General features: G+C 38.7%; 1 protein-coding gene across 4 annotated transcripts in view; it reads right to left on the bottom strand.

The window, feature by feature from the left end:
• Positions 1-20,196: 20,196 nt before the first annotated feature.
• The window catches only part of Unc13b (unc-13 homolog B), a 207,274-nt gene continuing 204,481 nt past the window's right edge, over positions 20,197-22,989 (bottom strand). For all 4 annotated transcript variants that reach the window (XM_026415263.2, XM_026415255.2, XM_077797060.1 and 1 more), the window contains 3 exons: positions 22,238-22,330; positions 21,898-22,057; positions 20,197-21,734 (listed from right to left, as the gene is read on the bottom strand). In XM_026415263.2, the coding sequence (XP_026271048.1) occupies positions 21,449-21,734; positions 21,898-22,057; positions 22,238-22,330 (539 nt within the window). In that variant the 3' untranslated portion in view covers positions 20,197-21,448. The remainder of the gene's footprint in view (positions 21,735-21,897; positions 22,058-22,237; positions 22,331-22,989) is intronic.

Below are 22,989 nucleotides of genomic sequence, written 5' to 3'. Positions count from 1 at the left end.
TAGAGAATACAAACATTATCTGGCGATGTTTAGAATCAGCTCTGGAATCTGCACATCTCTCAACTGAAATCAATCCAAAGGCACATTTCCCTCACTGTCCTACTTAATAAGATATAAATGTGACAACCATGAAGTCAGGTGCATGTGACTTAACAAAATCCAGCATCTTAAACTATAAGGGAATTTCTGGGTTCTACATATCAATTATTTACCTGTGGCCTAAGCTCTACTAATCTATTTCACTCCAGCAGGCAGCACATTTCTGATGTTATCAGGCCAATAAACTGTGGGAGCTTAAGTCACACCAGGCTGAGGATCCTTGTTCCCATATGTCCCCAGGAAACCTTGGCTTTGAGACCAAACTGGGGATATCCCTGCAATGCACTGCTAGCTGGAGTTGTCGGGTAGTTTGTTCTTATATCATATGGAGATAGGATATAAGGGGGTCACAGAGGAACAGACTGAGCATGTCTTAATTAAACTAAGCCCCAAGTAAACAGAATTGTTTTACATTCCCACCAAGAATGTCTGAGCTGGGAGTCATCCTGGATCTTGGATTGCCTCTTAGGGTCACTCTGATACTGGAAATTGTGGAATTTCAAAATTGGAAGGGCACTGGGAGATATCTAGTCCAACATTCTACCCAGAGTAGTCTTTCTTATGTTCAGCCATCTTGGTGCCCTTGCTTAAATAATTGCAGTAAAGAAATCACTGTCTCTCAAGATAGCTTTTCCATTTTCACACAGCTCTATTTATAAATCCCTTATTTTATTCAATATCTCCTGACTCCTATAAACCCTGGAAGCCTAAAAGAGTGAACAGTAGAGCCTGCTCAAGTTGTATTTTGATTTCTCTCTAGCTGGTAAGCACTGAGATGAACAAGAACTCATCCCTTCAAGCATGCAACTTTGGATAGTTCCATTCAGCTATCATCACCTTCCATCAGATAACAATGTGGTCACTGAATTAGGTGCTGGAGTCAAGGATCCTGGACCCTAAAATCTGGCTGATCTATTTTCTTACTAAATGGGTGGTAGCCAATAAAATTAATTATGAACACTTTTCTTTTTTGTCAGCACCAATCTCTGAAATTTTAAAGATTTTAAAAAATTTTAAATTTTAAGGCAAGCTTTCCCACTTGCCCTAATTCTCAAACACATGCCATTCTGATGTTACATAAACTCAATCTCTTTTAGGAATTTCTTTGCTCCAGTGTATCTCTCAGGAATTTCCAATAACCTTTCTGGCATTCGCTCTCTGTTTTTTAATTCAAGCCCAATAAATACAAATTACAGTAGTTTATCCAGACTAATGCTGTCTAAAGCAAGAGTAACAGTCTTGCACACTGCAGTTCTTGCAATAAATCAAGCACGTGGCAGCTCTTCTGAAACTCTAATCTCACAGAGAATCCTGACGCTCCCTGAATTGAACCCTTGATGAACTTCTTCTGAGTCACACTTAGTAGTCAATTGTATTATTGGTCCTAATGTGGTGCTTGATAGTCAGGCTATAGGATCCCCCCCCCCCAAAAAAAAGGCACAAAGAAATTTGAAATAGAAACTTTACACTCACAGAGACATGTCCTTGAAAGGAAGTTAACAAGAACTGACATTAATGTCAATGGAAATATTCCCTGTAAATAATCTACCTAAAGAGGATTTATAAATATGCTAAGATTAAAGTATAGCCAAAGTAAATCTCAGCATGAAATTTAGGGTTCTCTTTAGAAAGGAAGGCATGAAGTTAAAATATAACTAATATAAGTTCTACTGCTTGTGTGTATGTGTGGTAATAGGGATTGAACCCCTGGGGCACTTTACCACTGAACTCCATTCCCATCTCCCTTCATCCTTTGAGACATGGCCCTTGCTCAGTTGCTTAGGCTCGTCTTGGACTTGAGATTCTCCTGCCTCAACCTCTCAAGTGGCTGGGATTATAAGTATGTGCCACTGCTCCCAGTTTAGAGATGCTCTACTTTTTAAAACTAAGCAGTTGATTACTGGAGAGTCAAGGAAACACAGTTTTTAGAGAACTGAAAAGAACATTTATCACTGCCAGGAGAAATTTTTCTTGGATTATAATGTTTATCAAAGTTATTTGGAAAGAAATATCACTAGAACACTATCAAATCACTAGAACACTATCAAATACCATATCTTGTTACATAAGAAGGTGGGGTAGGGATGGTGCCACATGCCTGTAATCCCAGGTATTTGGGAGGAGGATTATAAATCTGAGGCCAGCCTAAGCGATTTAGTAAGACCCTGGTGCAAAATAAAAAAAGGACTGGGGATGTAGAGCATACCTGGGTTCAATCGCCAGTGCTACAAATCAAACCAAACTAAACCAAAACCACACTAAACCAAACAAAAACCTCATAAGAGCTATAATTCTAGGATCTCTAAATTTAGAATCTTGGGTGGAGTTGGCCACTAAAAGGCAATGCTGTGGACATTATGATAGTTCTCATGGTAATGAGAAGTCCTTAATTAGATGTCTTGGTAGTAAATAATTCTAAGAAAGAGAAGAGTGCTGGATGTGGGAGTACATGCCCGTAATCCCAGCGGCTCAGGAGGCTGAGATAGAAGATCACAAATTGGAGATCAGTCTTAGCAATTTAGTGAGTAAGCAATTTAGCAAAACCCTGTCTCAAAATAAAAAGGCTGGGGATAGAACTCAGTTGTAAAGTACAATACCCCTGAGTTCAATACCCAGTGCCAAAGGGAAGAGAGAGAGAAAAGAGTGAATTGATCACCTGGGTCATGGTCATTTCTAAGACAAACTGTAAATGGAATTTCCTAGATAGGAAAACTCAATATTGCAAAGATGCAAATTATTCCCAAGATTAATATACAAATTCAATGCAATACTAATCAATGGGCTTTAAAAAACTGAATTAATAATTTTAAATTTTTAAAATACTGAACACAGTGGCACACACTACTTGGTAGGCTGAGGCAGTAGGATTACAAATTTGAGGTCAGCCTCAGCAACTTAGCAAGACCCCATCTCAAAATAAAATAAAAAGGGTTAGGGATGTAGCTCAGTGGTAGAGCACCACTTGCCTAGCATACTGGAAGCCCTATGTTCAATCCCTAGTACTGCAAAAGAGAGAGAGAGAGAGAGAGAGAGAGAGAGAGAGAGAGAGAGAGAGAGAGAGAGAGAGGCCTTAATCTTTTAAATAATTTATTATGGCAATTTATGGGAAAATCATAAATTACAATGATATTTACAAATAGTATCTGAAAATTATTTCTCTCTCTCCCTCTCTCTCTCTCTCTCTCTCTCTCTCTCTCTCTCTCACACACACACACACACACACACACACACACACACACATACACAGAGTACTTGGTTGGTCATAAGAAATTCAGTCTAGCAGGGAAGACATGAGTAAACAATTGCTATATAGTGTGATGGATAAGGACAGAGTATTTTGGAAGTACAAGGACAAGGTATTATTAAACTGCAGGCAAGGTTCCTTGGAGCAGATTTTGAGTCATGTCATAAAGCACAAGTCAGCTTAGTTAATATGGTTGATTGATAGGTTTTTCAGGCAGAGGTGAGCAACAGCCTCCCATGTAAAAGGGCATGGAGTGGAAAATACTACAGAATGTAACTGAATAATTTAAAAGGTAAGTTAGTATGATCAGACTTATGATTTAGAAAGATATAGCATTAATGTATAGTTTGGCTGATGGCCAAGAAATGAAATAAGATGGTTCTTATAATCCAGAAAAAAAATGAATAAAGTACTGGCAGTGAGGATGAAAAAGGGGTTGCAGTTGACAATGAAGAGGAAAAATCAGGTTAGATTTTATCCATTTTTTAAAATTTATTTTTTAGTTGTAGATGGACACAATATCTTTATTATTTTTATGTGGTTCTGAGGATTGAACCCAGTGCCTCGCATGAGTAAGGCAAACACTCTACCACTGAGCTACAGCCTCAGCCCCAGATTTTATCCATTGCTTTTATTCACCAAAGTTCATGATCTGGACTTCAATTTTTAGGCTCAGATATTTGGTTTTGGCTGTTCACTGAGCCTGAATCTATTATTCAAACTAACTGTAAGGTTTCAGAAGCTGAGAATGGCAAATGATTATTTATAATGAAATAGATAAACTATCTCAGTGACTGGGATATTTACCTTGGTACACTCACATATTTCTCTTCAAAGAAAAACAAATAGAAACCAGGCACAGGGGTTCATGTCTGTAATCCCAGCTACTCTGGAGGCTGAAAGAGGAGGATTGAAAATTTGAGACCAGCCTCAGCAACATGGTGAGACCCTATCTCAAAATAAAAAATAAAAAGGATTGGGGATGTATCTCGGTGGTAGAGTGCCCCTAGGTTTGAACCCCAGTACTGGAAATTTTTTAAAAAAAGATATATATGAGAAACCAATTATAATCAGAAGCCTGCTTGGTGAACAAGGGAAATTAAACTGTGGTGTATTTCAGATATTTAATAGCATCAAGCCAGAAAGGAGAGGTAAGGATGTTTAGATTTGAGAGCTATGATCTCTCCATGGACAAAACTGGGATAGGTATAATCAAAGTATGCTTCTCACTCCCTTGTTTCTGTGTTTCCATTGCTAACTGATAGCACTTCTGTGAATTTTCTTTAGGTAAATGCCTTTTGTCAAGTCATAAAATATGTCCAATTTGGATTTTTTAAAATATTATTTTCTTTAGTTGTAGATGGACACAATAATTTTATTTTGTTTATTTATTTTTTAATGTGGTGCTGAAGATCGAACTTAGTGCCTCACACACGTGAGGCAAGCACTCTACCACTGAGCCACAATTACAGCCCTGGATTTCTTTTTTTTTTTAAATTTCAGTACTGGGGATTGAACCCAAGGGTGCTCTACTACCAAGCAATATCCCCATTGCTTTTAAATTTTATTATTTGTTCTTTTTAGTTTTACATGACAGTAGAATGTATTTTGGCAAATTATACATACATAGAGTATATTTTATTCTAATTAGGATCCTATTCTTGTGGTTGTAATGATCATGTATTCAAATACAAGGCTAGAAAAGTTATGTCTGATAGTAAGCTACCCTTCCTATTCCCCTCGCTCAGCCCTCCCTTTCTTCTTCTTTGTCTAATCCAACCAACTTCTGTTCTCCACCCCACACCCTCCCTTGTTGTAGGTTAGCATCCACATATCAGAGAGAACATTTGGCCTTTGTTTTTTTGGGATTAGCTAATTTCACTTAGTATGATATTCTCCAGTTCCACCATCCATTTACCAGCAAATGCCATATTTCATTTTTTTATGGCTGAGTAATATTCCATTGTGTACATATACCATAGTTTCTTTATCCATTCATCCATTGAAGGACACTCAGGTTGTTTCCATAGCTTGGCTATTGTGAGTTGAGCTGCTATAAACATTGATATGGCTGCATCACAGTAGTATGCTGATTTAAGTCCTCTGAGTATAGGTCAAAGAGTGGGATAACAGGGTAAAATGGTGGCTCCATTCCAAGTTTTCTAAGGAATCTCCATACTGCTTTCCATGTGATTACACCATTTGCAGCCCCACCAACAATGTATAAGACTACCTTTCTTCCCACATCCTCACCAACATTTATTGTTACTTATATTCTTTATGCCATCCTGCCTGGAGTGAGATGGCATCTCAGTGTAGTTTTAATTTGCATTTCTCTAATTGCTAGAGATGCTGAACATTTTTTCACATATTTTTTAACCATTCATATTTCTTTTTTCTGTAAAGTGCTCAGTTTCTTTGCCCATTTATTGATTGAATTGGTGTGTGTGTGTGTGTGTGTGTGTGTGTGTGTGTGTGTGTGTGTGTGTGAAGCTTTTAGAGTTCTTTGTATAACCTGGAGATTAATGCTCTGAGGTGCAGATAGTAAAGATTTTCTCCCATTCTGTAGGATCTCTGTTCATATTCTTGATTTGTTTCCTTTGCTGTAAAAAAAGCTTTTCAGTTTGATACCATCCCATTTATTGATTCTTGATTTTACTTTTAGCACTTTAGGAGTCTTATTGAGGAAGTCAGGTCCTAAGTTGACATGATAGAGAGTTGGATCTACTTTTTTTCTAGTAAGCACAGGGTTTCTGGTCTAATGCCTAGGTCCTTGGTCCACTTTGAGTTTTGTGCAGCATGAGCGATGGGGGTTCAATTTCATTCTACTATATGTGGATTTCCAGTTTCCCCAGCATCTTTTGTTGAAGAGGCTATGTTTTCTCAAAGCTATGTTTATGGTGCCTGTATCTAGAATGAGTTAACTGTATTTATGTGGGCTTATCTCTTTATCTTCTATTGTTTCATTAGTCTTCATGTCTGTTTTTGTGCCAATAGCATGCTGTTTTGGTTACCATAGCTCTGTAGAAAAATTTAAGGTCTGGTATTGTGATGCCGCTTGTATCACTTTTCTCAATAAGAATTGTTTTGGCTATTCTGGGTCTCTTATTTTTCCAAATGGATTTCATGATTGCATTTTCTATTTCTGTGAAGAACATCATTGAAATTTTAATAGGATTGCCCTTAATCTGTATAGCGCTTTTGGCAATATGGCCATTTTGACAATATTAATTCTGCCTATCCAAGAACATGAAAGATCTTTCCATTTTCTGAGGTCTTTTTCAATTTCTTTCTTTACTGTTCTGTAGTTTTTATTATATAGGTCTTTCACTTCTTTTGTTTGATTCCCAATTTGTTGTCCCCCCCCCCACCTAGGCTATTGTAAAAGGGGATAGTTTTCCTGATTTCTTTTTCAGCTGATACATCATTGGTGTATAGGAATGCAATTGATATATGGCTGTTGATTTTATACACTGCTACTTTGCTGAATTCATTTATGAGTTAATAAAGCTTTCTGATGGAATTTTTGGGGTCTTTTAAATATAGAATCATGTCATCGGCACATAAGGATAGTTTGAGTTCTTTTCGTATTAATTCTTTCTTTTGTCTAATTGCTCTGGCTAGGATTTCAGAACTATTTTGAATACAAGTGGTGAAAGAGGGCATCCCTATCTTGTTCCATTTTTTAGAGAGAATGCTTTCAATTTTCAGCCATTTAGAATGATGTTGGCCTTGGGTTTAGAGTATATAGCTTTTATCATGTTGAGGTATGTTCTTGCTATTCCTACTTTTTCTAGTGTTTTGAGCATGGATGGATGCTGAATACTGTCAAACACCTTTTCTGTATATATTGAGATAATCATGTGATTCTTGCCTTTTAAGTCTATTAATAATTTAGACTTAACAGACATATATACAATATTTCATCTATCAACAAATGAATATACTTTAATTTTAGCAGCCAAGGAACATTATCTAAAACAGATCACATCTTAGTCCACAAAGCAGCTCTTAGCAAATACAAAAAAAAAATAGATATAATACCTTGTATTCTATCAGATCACAACGGAATAAAATTAGAAAATAATGATAAAATAAAAAATAGAAGTTACTCTAACATCTGGAGACTATATAATATACTATTGAATGACCAATGGATAACTGAAGAAAACAGGGATGAAATAAAAATACTTAGAGGTAAATAAGAATAATGAGACAACATATTAAAATCTCTGGGACACAATAAAGGCAGTTCTAAGAGGAAAGTTCACTGCATGAGCTCATTCATTAAAAGAACAGAAAATCATTAAACAAACAACCTAACATTATATCTCAAAGCCCTAGAAAAAGAAGAACAAACTAACACCAGAAGCAGAAGACAGGAAATAATTAAAATAAGAGCCAAAATTAATGAAATTGAAACAAAAACAATTCAAAGGCTGAGGTTGTAGTTCATCAGTAGAGCACTTGCCTAGCACGTGGAAGGCCCTGGGTTTGATCCTCAACACCATATAAAAATCAATCAATAAAATAAAGGTATTGTATCCTACTACAACTAAAAAATAAATATTAAAAATTTTTCAAAAAAATCAATGAAACAAAAAGTTGGTTCTCCAAAAAACAAACAAAAAAACAAAATTGATAAACCCTCAGCCAAGCCAATGAAGAAAACGATTTTGAGAGAAAACCCAAAGTACTAAAATTCATAATTAAAAAGCAAATACCACCATGGACACCACTGAAATACAGATGATAATCAGAAGCTACTTTGAAAATTTATACTCCAATAAAATAGAAAAATCTTAAAGACATCAACAAATATCTAGAGACATATGACTATCCAAATTGAATCAAGAGGATATAGATAATTTAAACAGATCAATTTCAAGCAATGAAATTGAAGACACCATCAGAAGCCTACCAACAAAGAAAAGCCCAGGACCAGACGGATTCTCAGCCAAGTTTTACAAGACTTTCAAAGAAGAACTTAAACCAATACTCCTCAAATATTCCATAAAACAGAAAAGGAGGTAACCCTTCCAAATTCTGTGAAGCTAGTGTCACCTGGATACCAAAGCTACATCAAGGAAGGAAAACTTCAGACCAATATCCCTGATGAACACTGACACAAAAATTCTCAATAAAATACTGGCAAAATGCATGCAAAAACATACCAAAAAGATAGTGCACCATGAAAAAGTGGGGTTCACTCTAGGAATGCAAGGTTGGTTCAAATATGGAAATCAATAAATATAATTCACCACATCAACAGACTTAAATTTTATTTTGAGACAGGGTTCTCACTAAATTGTGGAAGCTGGCCTTTAATTTGTGATTCTTCTGACTTAGCCTCCTGAGTAGCTGGGATTATAGACATGCACACCATACCTTGATCTGTGTTGATGTTACAATTTAATTCTCAGTTGTAGGTCTAATTTCCCTTATTTCTAAGATTTTAGAGGTGGGAGTAGAGGAATAATTAATCTTTGATTCTCCATTTACTTCCAGCAAACTCAAGATGAAAGAGAAAAAGAAAAAACTGATATTAATGAGACAAGTTGTAATACTGCAGATGCAAAGTGTACAGTCTGAAATTTGAGAAAGTGTGTTTATTAAATTAGATTTCTATAAAGAAGAAAACAAATTCAGCACGGCCATTGTGACTGTCATTAAAATCACATGGGAAAAGGACTGAGAGATATCAAGAGTAGTGGTCACATCATGATTCATCTTACTATAATATCAATAATTTCAGTTAAATCAATAAACTTAGTGAAAGTGTCTGCTAGATTACTTCTCTGTTTTATTTTTTATTTTTTAAACACTTACAGATCAGAAATGCTGTCACCTTTAGCTTTGCAAAAGACTTTCACCAAGGCTTTCATAGCACGGCTTTCTGTTTTATACTGCTTCAAAGTTAAATCATTTACCTGTTTGACTCAAGTCTTTTTTTAAAAAATTTATTTTTTAGTTGAACACAATAGTTTTATTGTTTTATTTTTATTTTTATGTGGTGCTGAGGATCGAACCCAGGACCTTGAACATGCTAGGCAAGCGCTCTACCCCTAAGCCACAACCCCAACCCTGACTCAAGTTTTTTAAGAATATTCCTCTTATTGCCCTTTAAAAAACACTCAAACACTACTCCCAAGTGGGAACTGATATCATCAGTGGTGATAATCAAAGACCTTCAACTTTGTAATTCTTTCCTCCCACCTTTGCAGCAAAAATAGTCTCAGGCCAGGTCAGATGCAAATCAAGTCTGAATCCTTCACTGAGTTTCTGAAGATCCAAACTTCTAAGAAGCATCTTGGAGGGCTTCAGTTCACTACATTAATGAATGCCCTAAAAGTACAAGCTCTGTGGGTGGAACACAGTACAGTGTAGTGGTAAGAAAACACCACTACTGATAGTTGAATATTGGATATCTCAGAAGATATGAGCTAAGCACTTACCTGAAAATAAAGGTTTTATGTATTTCATCCCAGAGAAACATCACCTAAGAATAAAACAAAAACTGCTTGTCAGTTAGTCGAGGGCCTGTTGATATTATAATAATGCCTACCATTCATAAAAAATGTATTGTGTGCTGGACAGCTTACTAAGTGCTTTACGCAGATTATTATGTTATTTTTCATTAAACCTGGGACTAAGAGGAGGTTATTATTCTTTTTCACAGATGAAAATCCTGAAGTTCAAGAGTTAGGTCACGGGCTGGAGATGTGGCTCAAGTGGTAACACACTTGCCTGGCATGCGCGGGGCGCTGGGTTCAATCCTCAGCACCACATAAAAATAAAATAAAGATGTTGTGTCCACCGAAAACTAAAAAATAAATATTAAAAAAATTCTTTCTCTCTCTCTCTCTCTCTCTCTCTCTCTCTCTTAAAAAAAAAAGAGTTAGGTCACTTGCTCAGGGTCATATGATGAGAATGTGCTAGAGTTAGAATTTGAATCCCTGCTTGACTGTTCTTGACACTATTCTAGATCATCTCTTAAAACGTTGGCCACAAATGAAAAGATTCTGAAGGGGTTTCTAGGGCTGTAACTGAGAACTGGTCAAACACAATGGTTCAGAAGGAGTATAATTTACAGCCTTTGGTAGACATCTACTGCTCTACTCTGTCCCCACATTTGGGTATCCCCTATTTCTTTACTTTTTGCCTGAAAATTTCTTGAGCAGTCTTTCCCAAAAGTGTGGTCTACAGACCACTGGTTTCAAAGACATTAAGACTTTATGAAACATACATATATCTGGTCCCAACTCCAGATAAAGCAGACCAGAATCTTTGGGAGACCCAGAAGATTTGCCTAATAACAAAAGAGCTAAGGTAACCAGAAAGAAGTAAATGGAAATTGCCTTACAACAAAAGAGCTAAGGTAACCAGAAAGAAGTAAATGGAAAGCTAGCCTCCATAGCAATCAATTTGACATTGGGCCACACTAATGTTTGAGAAAAACACAGGACAGAGATCTCCTGAAAAGGCTTAGGGTTGTTACATTGTTTGAGTTGGAAAAGGTCTTGGAATCCTCTACTCCAATGGATCTTTTAAAATTATTATTTAATTAATTTATTTATTTTGGTACTGGGTATTGAACTCAGGGCACTCAGCAACTGAGCCACATCCCCAGCTCTATTTTGTATTTTATTTAAAGACAGGGTCTCACTGAGCTGCTAAGCAACTCGCCATTGCTGAGGCTGGATTTGAACTCGTGATTCTCCTGTCTCAGCCTCGTGAGCCGCTGGGATTATAGGCGTGCACCAATGCTCACCACCTACTCCAATGTTTTTTTGTTTTGTTTAAAACTTCATGAAGCCTTAGGAGTTGTAAAGTGTGATATGAGAAAAAGGGTTTGGAAGTCAGAACTTAAAGTACTAGAAAAGCTATTGTATTAAGTTGCACTGGTATGCATTTTGTGACCTGGAGTTTTGTGTAAGATTATTTATTTATTTATTTTGGTACTGGGGATTGAACCCAGGGATGCTTTACCACTGAGCTACATCCTAGCTCCTTTTTTATTTTGATACAGAGTCTCACTAAATTTCCTAAGGCCTCATTAGGTTACTGAGGTTGGCCTGAAACTTGCAATTCTTTTGCTTCAGCTTCCTGAATCGCCAGGATTACAGGCATGTGCCACCATGCCTGGCTTGTGTAAAATTTTATCTGAATAAATGCTTTTGCTTATTTAAAAACACAAAACCTTGGTAACACCTGGGGAATTAAAAAAAATCTCAAGGTCTAACATGCATTCTAAACTAATTAAATCAAATTTCGTGGGTTCATCGATGTTTTTAGTCATCAGCATTTTTTGGTACCACATGATTCCAATGTGTAGTGAAGCTGAGAACCACTGCACCAATCTAATCTGTACTTCTTCATCTGAAATAAAAGCAAACTAAAGGCCAAAGAATTTAAAGGCTATTAGGATTAGGACTAGAAATTATATATATATATATATATATATATATATATATATATATATATATATTAGAGAGAAAGAGAGAGAGAGATTGAGAGAGAGAGAGAGAGAGAGAGAGAGAGGAGACACACACATCTGAATCAAAATTATGTTACCTCACTTTTATAGAGCTCTCTGAACTTTTAAAGAATATTTCATACATTCTCTCTTTAGACTCTTACAAAGACACTGAAGAGTGGACAGAGCAAAAATTATTAGATCTAGTTTAGAAATGATGAAATCAGAGGTCTATTAAGTTAATTTATGACTTAGAGACAGGACCAGAATTAAAATTTTTGTCTCCTAACTTTGTGTTTAGTGTTATAAGACATTCATTCTCTCAACCAGTGTACAGTCTTCTTGGGAGGATAGAAACAACTAAAATATTGTGCTGTCTGGCTTATAGCAAGTTGAAAACCAGAAGTGACTGACTTCAAGTACTACGTTCAATTCTGTAGCTTCTTGTAATTTCTTTCTGACTATGGCTAGTAATTTTATGAAACCCAAGGGATTTGTATATAGCTATTGTATCTCTAGGTAAGGCCAGGTGGCTGAAAAGAATCCTGGGTCAAGGGTAGAGGAGGAAGAAGAAAGATACAATTTCACTGAGGTTCATTTCATATTCTTCAAAGTAGATTTAGCAGAACACTGGGAGATTCCAACATAAAGAACTAAATGGGTAATTTACAAAAGGATATTCACAGAAATAACTATTTCCTTTTCACACTATTTTAATAACTGAGCAGTTCACAATTTATGTTGTTGAATATGACTACTGAACACCAAAGTGACATGTAGGAAATATTCGTATGTATAATTCAAAGCAGTGGAGAAGATTACAGATGGACAAGAATGTTCAAAGACAACTTTTTATGAGGAATACATCAGATATTGCAAAATATTGCCATCAAGATTTTATTATAGAAGATAATGAGAGGCTGGTGTTGTAGTTCAGTGGTAGAGCACTTGCCTCGCATGTGTGAGGTACTGGGTTCGATTCTCAGCACCACATAAAAATAAATAAAATTAAGATCCATTGACAACTAAAAAAAATTTTTTTAAAGATAATGAGAGAACCTGGAAATTGGGTTTTATTTGTGGACTAAAAAAGTTGGCTAGAAATAGTCTAGCATAATTTTTCTCAAACTTTAGCAGTCATCAGAATTATCTGGAAGGCTGGGTCCCACCCCTAAGTTTCAAATTCAGCAAGTCTGTTGTGGGACCCCAGAACTGGCATTTCTTAAGGATTTGGGTGATGTTGCTACTGTTGGTTCAGGGCACATATTTGGAGAACCACTGGTTTAGCATAAGGTTCACAACATACCACAAGGAGGTATGCATACATGCATACACATGTTGCAAATTATGACAATTTACTTATCTCTTTATTATTAACTATATAAACTATACTCTCTGCACCAAAAAAATGTCCACAAATAAGAATATATCAGGAAGAAGTTAAAAGGGTAGCAACATAAGGAATTAGTCTGGGGCACAAATAAATAAGTTTGTGAAATAAGTATGTTTGTGAGTGTTTGCAGGGACAACCATAACATGTTAACAAGTAGGAAACAACATTGTCTTCTGAGAGCCTAATTTCCTATGTTAAGGCAGATGTGAGTTATATTTCTTGTATTTGAGAAAAATCCCTTTGAACCTCTCTATACCTTAAATATTACCCAAGGTTCCATCCTCATTCTTTTTTTTCTCACTGCTCACTTTCCCTGATTTTTCTTAATTGCCCCTGGCTTCATTTACTATTTATATCAATGGTTATTAACTTTGTTCAGGTTAAGAAACTCCTTTCAGAATTTGATTAATGCTAATGATTCCTTCTTCAGAAAAAATATACATATAGGCTTGAAGGTACAGCTCAGTTGGTAGAGTGCTTGCATATAGCATGCATAAGGCCCCGAGTTCAACTCCCAGCATCACAAAAATAAATAAGAAAAATATATGTACATGCTTATACAAATACATTTTACACTTTATTCAAGACATTCAGAGTCTGCCTTTCAAGTCCATAGGCCTCAGATTAAGAAGTCCCTATGTGTATACTAATGATTTAGTAATCTGTGTTTTCAGCCTAAATTTTTGTCCTGAGCTTCAGTACTACATATCCAAACATCTATTTCACATCTGTATTTGGATGTCACACAAATGCTTCAAAGTACACATGCCCTGGAGTGTGATCACTTAATGGGTGTGGAATTTCCTTTTAGGTGATGAAAATACTCTGTGACTAGGTAGTGGTGATGGAAGTACAATACTGTGCATGTACTTAATGTCACTGAATTGTATACTTTTGAATGGTTTAAACTGAAAATTTTCTATAATGTGTTTGCTACCACATTTAAAAAACAACATGTACAAAACTGAAATCTTTATTTCTATTCACCACTTCTCACATACACCAAATCTTTCTTTCTTTTATTTCCTGTCTTTGGACATCAGTTACTAGTGTTACCTTGTGCCTACTTGCCAAAACTAAAAATCTGAGAGTTATCTTTTACAATGCTCTTTTTTATTTTCCCTAACTAGTAATTAATCATAAAAGTTCTATACATTCTCTTCACTAATAAAGAGTTAACTTGGAATAATCGTCCACTTACCTCTATCCCCATGGTTTTTTCCTAAATTCAGTCCACCATGGTTGGTAGCTTCCTAGTCTACAATCTTATACCCTTCTGTCCTCTACCCCCAAGCCCACTTCATTTGACTCTTCATTGTCTACACAGAGTTATCTTTCAAAAATGATATCTTTTTTGGGGGGAGGGTAGTGCTGGATAGAGATCAAACCCAGATGTGCTAGGCAAGTGCTTTACCACTGAGGCTATATTCTTAGGCCCCAAAGCATTACCTTTTGCCATTCTTTTTGCACAAAAACTGACCATTATCTTCAAGATAAAGTCTAAATTCCTCTTCATGACCTGGTGTCTGCTTACTTTTCTAGTCTTATTTCTCACCATCCTCCTGCCCTGAATCAACTCTCCCAATATAAAGTACCTGTAATTCTCTGATACAAAGTACCTGCAATTCCCAGCACATCACCAACTTTTTATTCCAAAATGCACATACTACTTCAGATACCCAGAACTCCATTTCTTGCAATTTATACCTAGCTAAGTTCTATTGGGTAAGATTCAGTTTATATTCATGATGAATGTAACTTCCTTAGGAATTCTTCTCAGAGGAGAAAGGTTAGGGCATTTATTTACCATGAGCTCCATAACACCTTCTATGTTCACCTTTATCTTAACACTTATATATTAATTGAAATTATCTTTCCCCTTAATTAGATCACATTTTTTCCAAGGGTAGGAAACTACATACCAACATATCCCCAGCACCTAAATCAGTGTTCAGCAAATGGTATGTTCCAAATAAATATTTTTGAACAAATGAACAGTTGATTCCCTAGTAAGTGATAGGAATTCTGATGTTAGAAGTCACACAGTTCTGAAGGTCCTCCCAATGACTTCTTAACTTATTCCCATTAAAAACCAAAGTCATTATAATGGATTACAGAGCCCTATAGTTTCTGACTTGATCCCCTATTATCTTCCCCTTCACTCACTTCCAGCCACACTGAGCCTTGCTCTGGAATGCTGACTTCTACTGACCATATCACTCAACTCCTTTCCCCCTAGACTTCTTGTATGGTTTCTGCCTAAGGGAGGCACTAGCTGGAAAGTAGAGGTCAAGAGGAGAAAGGTTAGGGCATTTATTCCTCGACTTATTCTCTGCCTTCTCCAAGTTTTTTCAGTAGTTAGTAAGTACTTATGAGCATAAGTACTTCTGTCAGGCAGTCTCTTCCAGATTTGAACTCTAACTGAGCTCTGGCAACAAAACCCTCTCTCTTTTCCCCTTCAGGTCTGGGAGTATGACTGACTCACCACTATTGATAGTCACTGTGTATTTCACCATTCCTTGTTAATCCCTTTAACACTGATAAGACCCCTTGGTTAAACTCTCTTCAGTTAAACCCTTTTGAAGATACCAACCATTTTTCAGACAAGACTCTGATACATTAGAAAACAACAATGGACTCTCCTTTGAACTTCCATTCAATTTTTAATATCTGTAAAAGTTGCCTCCCTTCCTTCCAAGTCTAACTGGTTTTTAAAGTCTCTCTAAACACTCCACTACTACACAGCAATATTGTTGTGACTACAGTTGTGCTGAATCTAGAATGACGTTAGCACTCTGTTGTCCTCCTAGCTCTATGACTGTTTAGCTTTGTGGGTCTCAGCTTTATAGGTCTGGTAATTCCAGCAGGCAATAACCTCATCAGGGCTAGGAAACTTCAGCAATTAGGATTTCAGAGGACAAACATAATTTAGCTGGAAAGAACTTTAGAGGTTACCTTGTTTATCCTCCTCATTTTACAGATGAGGAGATTCAGGTTCACACAGAGGAAAAAAGTCTTTCTCACACAGCTATATAGTGACCTAGTTAAGTCGAGAATCAAGATTTTTTTTACTGGGCTGAGGCTATAGCTCAGTGGCAGAGCACTTGCCCAGCATGTGTAAGGCACTGTGTTTAAACTTTAGCACCACATAAAGATAAATAAAATAAAAGTATTCTCTCCATCTACAACTACAAAAAAATTTTTTTAAAAAAGATTATTTCTACTGTTTCATCATGCTGGTGATTCGGCACTGGGTACTTATTTGGCACCTAGTATGCTGATACCTACTAGGGAGTCTTTGCCTCTTGTTCAATGTGACACCCTGTGCCTAGAAGAATACCTAACACATAGTAAGAGCTCAACAAATGTTTGAACCTGAGACCCAACAAGACAAATTCCTTAAAATTAATCAGAATATTATAATTTATAACAACAATCCATAAACATGTAAAGAAAATGTATAGTTTCCAAAATCCTTTTACATATGTGTCTATTTATTCCTCTGAGGTAGCCATGGCAGGAATTATTAGTCCAAGTTAACAAAGGCAGGACACTGAGAAGTTAAAGGTCAAAGTCTCCTACTATGTAGCAGAGCAGAGACCAGTATTCATGTCTTCTGTTTCCTGCTTTAATACCATCTCTGCTATTCTATGTTGCTTCTCTTCTGAGCACAGGAGGATCATTCAGGGAGTTAGTTATAATGAATATGTGGGTCACACATATATGTGGAAAGAAGTGATTTTGTCTTATAAATCCATGATTATAGGTGCTTCTGATTAGATAGTCTGCAGCCTACTTTTTTTATAGATGCTGATGGATCTTTATTTTATTCATTTATTTATATGTGGTACTGAGACTTGAAGCCAGTACCTTGCACATGCTAGACAAGAGCTCTACCACTGAGCCACAACCCCAGCCCTGCAGCCTACTTTTGATACTTGGAGATGTTATTTCTTGAGGGGAGGGTTACCACTGGAATGAAGGAGACTACTTTTGAGATATCACTTTCAGTACAGAACAGAATTAGGCCCTTTCATAACCAGGTGTCCTTGGCCTGGCCCTATCAGTGGGGGAGGAGAGGAGTGAGAGGGAGGGTGAGCATGTGAGGGCTGGCAAATTGGATCTCTTCATGATCAAATGAGCCACGGAGCTAGCTAGCTAGCTTCTGATATTTTGCTTGAATTCTCTTACCAAAACCACTTTGGTACAAATTTCACCCTGGGTTCTAGGTTTTAGAATGATCTCTGATACTAATCAGAGCACTACAGGAGCCAAAGCCAACCTAAACATATTATCTAGCCTTTGGATTTCAGTTCCTATTAGGAACTCAAAGTAAGAAAATGACTCAAAGTTCTACATCAGGAATTGCAAATTCAAATGTCTACTAGATGCCAGCAAAGTAACATAAAGCCCAGCATAAGAAAACAAGGAGAGCTGGGCATGGTGGGCACATCTGAAATCCCCATCATTTGGAAGGCTGAGACAGGAGGATTGCAAGTTTGAGGCTAGAGGGTGCAATTTAGGGAGACCCTGTCTTAAAATCCGGGATACAGCCTTTTGGTAGAGCATCCCCCGATTTCATTCCCCAGTACTGAAAAACAAAACAAAATGTGCAGTATTTGATGACTTTTAACAGTTACTTCTTAACTCCAACAACTTGCTTTGTGGAATGGGAACAAACAGATCTTTCATTAAAAAAAAAAAAAAACACATCCTGGAAATCTGCATTTTAAAAACGTGAAATCTGATTGTAAAAAGTTATTTACCAATACAGATCTGCAATCCTGCTACAAACCACAGGAAACCAGCCAGAACTTTACTTTTCCCAATTAAGTAAGTATCCTGTACCTTAAGAAGGAATGATAGCAAATGTGCCACTTCCATATCGAGAGTGGGCAACGTTTATGCCTTCTGAGAATCTGGATAGTGCTGGAAAAGTGGACAAACCGCCCGAGTTAACAGGGATGTGCCACAGATGGAGACTTGGGGTATCTGCTTCATAGAATAACTGGACAAATGTGTGCCTTTTGGGAGAGTTATTTAGGGAATAAAGACCCCTTTGCTAGGTGTGTGAACAAATACATCTTTGGAAATGTCTGGGAAACCCGTAGATGGGAAGGAAACCATGACCGCAGGGAGTGTTGTGAGAACAGTTCTCAAGAGAGGAGGAGGAGGAACAGCTACTGGGAAGTACAGAGATGAATGTCAGGTATATACAGTCTCCAAGGAATGTTGGGAGGGAATAGGCGATAACTTCTCCTTGGGCGCCCCCTTTGGGCGCCTCTTGCTTACCGTCGCAGCAAAGCCATTGACTCCAGTGACCTCCATCTTAACGCACTCTTCTGCGCAGGTGCAACAGAGCCCTCCCGACCACGCCCCTACCCTCCACGAGCCGTCCCCGGCCACGCCCCCCGTTTCAGGTGCAGGTCCTGCTGGATTTTCCCCGAAGGCCTCCAACAGCTGTAGGTCAGGCTTGCATTTGAGCTCCATTTCAGTGCAGGACTCTGGGGAGATGAAATACTCATACTCTGCCTTTGGTAGACCGTGGCATGTTGATGGGGGACAGACAAGTGAAATATAACACTGCTGTGGGGAAGGTTGGTCGTGTTCCCACGGTTTCCTTGAGATGTCAAAGACTGGGAGGCAGTGGAAAGGGCTGCTGGACACTCCAGCAAGGGGGTCAGAATGTTCAAGGGCACTAAGGAGTTCAGGTGATATGTGTGTGTGTGTGTGTGTGTGTGTGTGTGTGTGTGTGTGTGTGTGTTGGGGGGGGGTCCTGTAAGGACAGCATTTCAGACAACTGCAGGATGATGTGTGGGGTGGTGGTGGCTGTGCTGTTTTGTAGGGCCTTGGAGTTTCAGCCTAGAGGATATGGATAACCACTGAATAGTGTTAATAGGAAAGAGACTTAGTACTGAGTGTGAAGAGGGCAGGGGAAGAACAGAGGCAGGGAATTATCACCCTAATAGCAAAGAGGGGAACTAAAAGCCACTTATAGTGTGAACTGAAAGGAGACATTGGGTTCAAGGGATAATTTTGATGCTGAAATTTTGATGCAAGAAGGTGACTGGTTTGGGAGAGGAGGAGGAAGTTTTTACATGACTTGGCACCTGAACTGTGAGGATCTATTTAGCAAGCAAATGGAAAAGGAGCTAGTTCCCCGCTCCAGGTGATAACAGTGCAGGCTGAGAGAGTAGCTGAGACATTTTTCTTGCTTCTGCTTTTTGGATCCCCATGTCAGGAAGTCTCACTTTTACCTTATTTACTCCTCCTTGCAATCGTTTTTTCAATGTAGCTCTTCCTTGAAAAGAATCTAAAGGAAAGGCAGTATGTACTCCTAGGCCTAACCCTTTGGCCATGGCAGACTCAGCCCTCAGCATCTTTTCCTGGTAGGATCCTGCCTTATCTCATAGCAGGGCTAGTAATCCAAGACAAAGGAAAGAGGAAGCACTGGCACACATCATCTACTTTTCTGGACCTTTTGCAGGAAGCTGATACCTTCCTATAGATGACTTTAACACATGATTCTATTAAACTGGTTGGTGGTCTCAGGTCCAGGCCAAGATACTAGCCCACTTGCTGCTGTACTATTTGGTGCTCATTCAGAACCACTTTAGGCTGTATCATTTGTGGGAATAGGAAGGGAGAATGAGTGGGAAGCCACTGGGCCAAAAGCTACCATTATATAGGATGGTTGTTTCTATAGTTTTCTTTTTCTTTTTTTTTTTTTAAGAGAGAGTGAGAGAGGAGAGAGAGAGAGAGAGAGAGAGAATTTTTGACATTTATTTTTTAGTTCTCGGCGGACACAACATCTTTGTTGGTATGTGGTGCTGAGGATCGAACCCAGGTCGCACGCATGCCAGGCGAGCGCGCTACTGCTGAGCCACATCTCCAGCCCATGTTTCTATAGTTTTCTACCATTCACATAATTACCAGACTCCAAAGGCTGCTATAAGATAATTTATTAAAGACTAGCCTATAATTTCCTGTAACAATGGCACATACAATAATTAAAAACAGCAAAGATGCTTGGTTTCTTGTTTCACATATTGGCCAGTACAGCTGTGGACAATGCTGAATCCTCAGGAAGTTCAGGAGGTTGCTATTGAGGAAATCCAAGAGGATCATGTCACATCTCTGAGCAAGGGCCTGGGAAGTCCATCTGACCCTCTGCAAGAATTTGTCTGACCTCCCATGGAATGTTGAGGCCCTCTCCATCCAGTCTGTACAGAGGGATCAGAGACCAAGCTCCTTCTGTAGGGTTGAACATCTATGAGGGGACCAGCAGCTGACCCTGATGACAGGGAGAAAGGCCAAAGACTAGAACTTTCTGCAAGAAGGAAGGCAGTCAGAAGATACAGCCATAGATAAGGACAACCCTCTCTAGTTTCCACAAGTTTTGGCTTTATTCCGGGTCTACCGAGAAGAAAACCCTTCAGCTAACTCTCAGGTATATACACAAGAGAACAACCTCCTGTGTCTTCAGGATCACTCCCCTGCCTATAGAGGTGAGGTAGGGGACTCTGGGCAGATGGCCCCTGATATGTGAGTTCCAAACAAATAGTCTGCTCAGGGCTCTGAAGCACCATGTGAACTTGTTTCTATTCATGACAGATAAAATCTGAGGGAAGAGATTAGCACAGCTCATTTCCAGAAAGTATCTTGTTCATTTTCAAAGCCTTGTTCTCATTGGAGCCATACAAAACCAGTAGATTCTGCTCAAAAGACATTAAATTCTATTCTGTGTGCTCCTTCCCTTCCCATTCTCCAATATAAATCACACAGCTCAGCAATATCTATAGGCTCCACTGACTATCTAGCCAGCCAGGAACAAACTCCAGGTCCTCTAAACTTGTTCTTCTAATACTTGGAATGTGAGTATCTAGCTGGATAAGGTGTGGTTTGGAGAAGTATAGACATGGGAAGTGGAGCAGAGGGGTATCTACCAAGAATGACTGACACTTTCTGAAATGTCTGTCCCTCTCTCTTTGTGGAAAATTTCTAAAGGCAGTAGCTCCCACAGTCCAGCTCCTAGTACCACAAACTGGCTACTCAGGAATTCATGAAGCTTTTTGTAAAAAGTCATACTCTCAATGTCCCCCAAATTTCCTTAAATATACTTAACCAAAGAGATCAGCCTCTTTACTACAAGGACCCTAGGCTGGATATACAACTAGCCCCCACTGGCTGATTTGTGCAATAGGTGCTGCCTGGTGGACACATACACCAAGAGTATTCAGCTGCCTTCTTCCATGGAACGGGACTCTGATTTGAGTTTCACAAACTCTCGGGCCACCTCGTCATTGCTCCTCTGAGACAGAATCCGGAGAATGGTCATGCCTGTCTCATCCATGTGGATCTTCCGGCCCAACGGGCACCAGCAGGCACAGCTGCCCTTGGCTGCCACATCCCTCAGAGGCATCACAGCCAGCCCTAGCACGCGATCCTCCCGGGCAAAGCAGTAATCCTTCACACATATCTGCAACTCATAGGCCTCTGGACCCTCTTCATTTCCCAGGAGGCTGTGAGTACAGGGTAGAAGGCAGGAGGCCAGAGCTGAGAGTCTTCAGCTGAACTCATCCCAGTTTGTCATCCAGTCCATCCCTCCTCTCCCCACCTCTGCAGTCTTACCCCCCAGGGAACCCCCATACTAGACTCCTGCAGGTTTCCCATCCCACAACTTACAAGTGAAATGTCTCATTATACTTGGGGGCCCAGTTGTTGCTCTTGGATTTGGTTGTGAATTTCCTCTTCTTATCACTTTGGTGTGGGCCAACCATGGTCACTTCCACAAAAGGCCGGAACATACCTGCTGTCTGCCACTTGAGATCACTGGCAGCCACCACTGCCCAAACAAGGGAAACCTGTGAGTGATCCCACCAAGTATTCCCAGTTCTTAAGCCCCAGGTGACATTTCCCTTGGAGGAAAGCTGAGGTGCAAGGCTGGGATGGGCAGCCTCTGCCTTCAACTGATGAGTGAAATTACTGGCAAGAAAAGTCAGACTTATAAGTTTACACTGCTCACCTTTCACTGTAACCTTGTGCTCCCCAGTACCAGGGTGTGTAAATAAGTCCACCTGAATAGAGACTTCTCCCACAGGATCATCTACACCAGATGCTGAGGAACAGACAGATGGATAATTACCCATTGGAGAACTCTAAGTCTTTAGGACCAATTATTCCAGGCAACACTGAGGGTTTAGGGGGCCACTACCCTATACCCTAAAGCAAGAAACAATCACCCACAGTAGCCATGGGAAAATAAGCAATGGGAGAAGGGAAAGAAAGGAGATAAAGAATTAGGAGATAAAGAATTATAATTATACATTATAACACAAGTTAAGATGACAGCATCTTAGGAGAAAAACTTTCTTAAAAAATGTACTAGGGATATCTCAGGATCCCCAAACCTCTATCTCCTAGGCTGAAGAATTTTTCATTAAAAAATGTTGGGGAGGACAGTGCCATCACCCTACATTTACCCCTGTGTGTGTAAACTATGTCCACCCTATAGTGTCTCTTAATAGAACATTATGGGTCCCTTTTAGACAAAAGTAGCAACCTCCTACTTATCCCCAGGGTTTCTGGAGGCCCCTACTTGGGAGGGTGCCCTCACTGAAAAGACTTTGTCTTACTTAAATCTAGGCCCCTTCACAGAACAACTCTTTATAGTCTCAATCTGAGAAGTCAATGTGAAGGTTCCTCTTAGTAGAGGCCCCACCCTATTTTGAGAAAACAACACTACTCTGTACCTCAGATAAATCCCTTCTTTGTCCT

The sequence above is a fragment of the Urocitellus parryii genome, chromosome 4, assembly GCF_045843805.1.
Source record: "Urocitellus parryii isolate mUroPar1 chromosome 4, mUroPar1.hap1, whole genome shotgun sequence".
NCBI classification, from domain to species: Eukaryota; Metazoa; Chordata; class Mammalia; order Rodentia; family Sciuridae; genus Urocitellus; species Urocitellus parryii.
The sequence above is the reverse complement of the archived record's forward strand: the minus strand, read 5'-3'. Positions and strand labels throughout refer to the sequence as shown.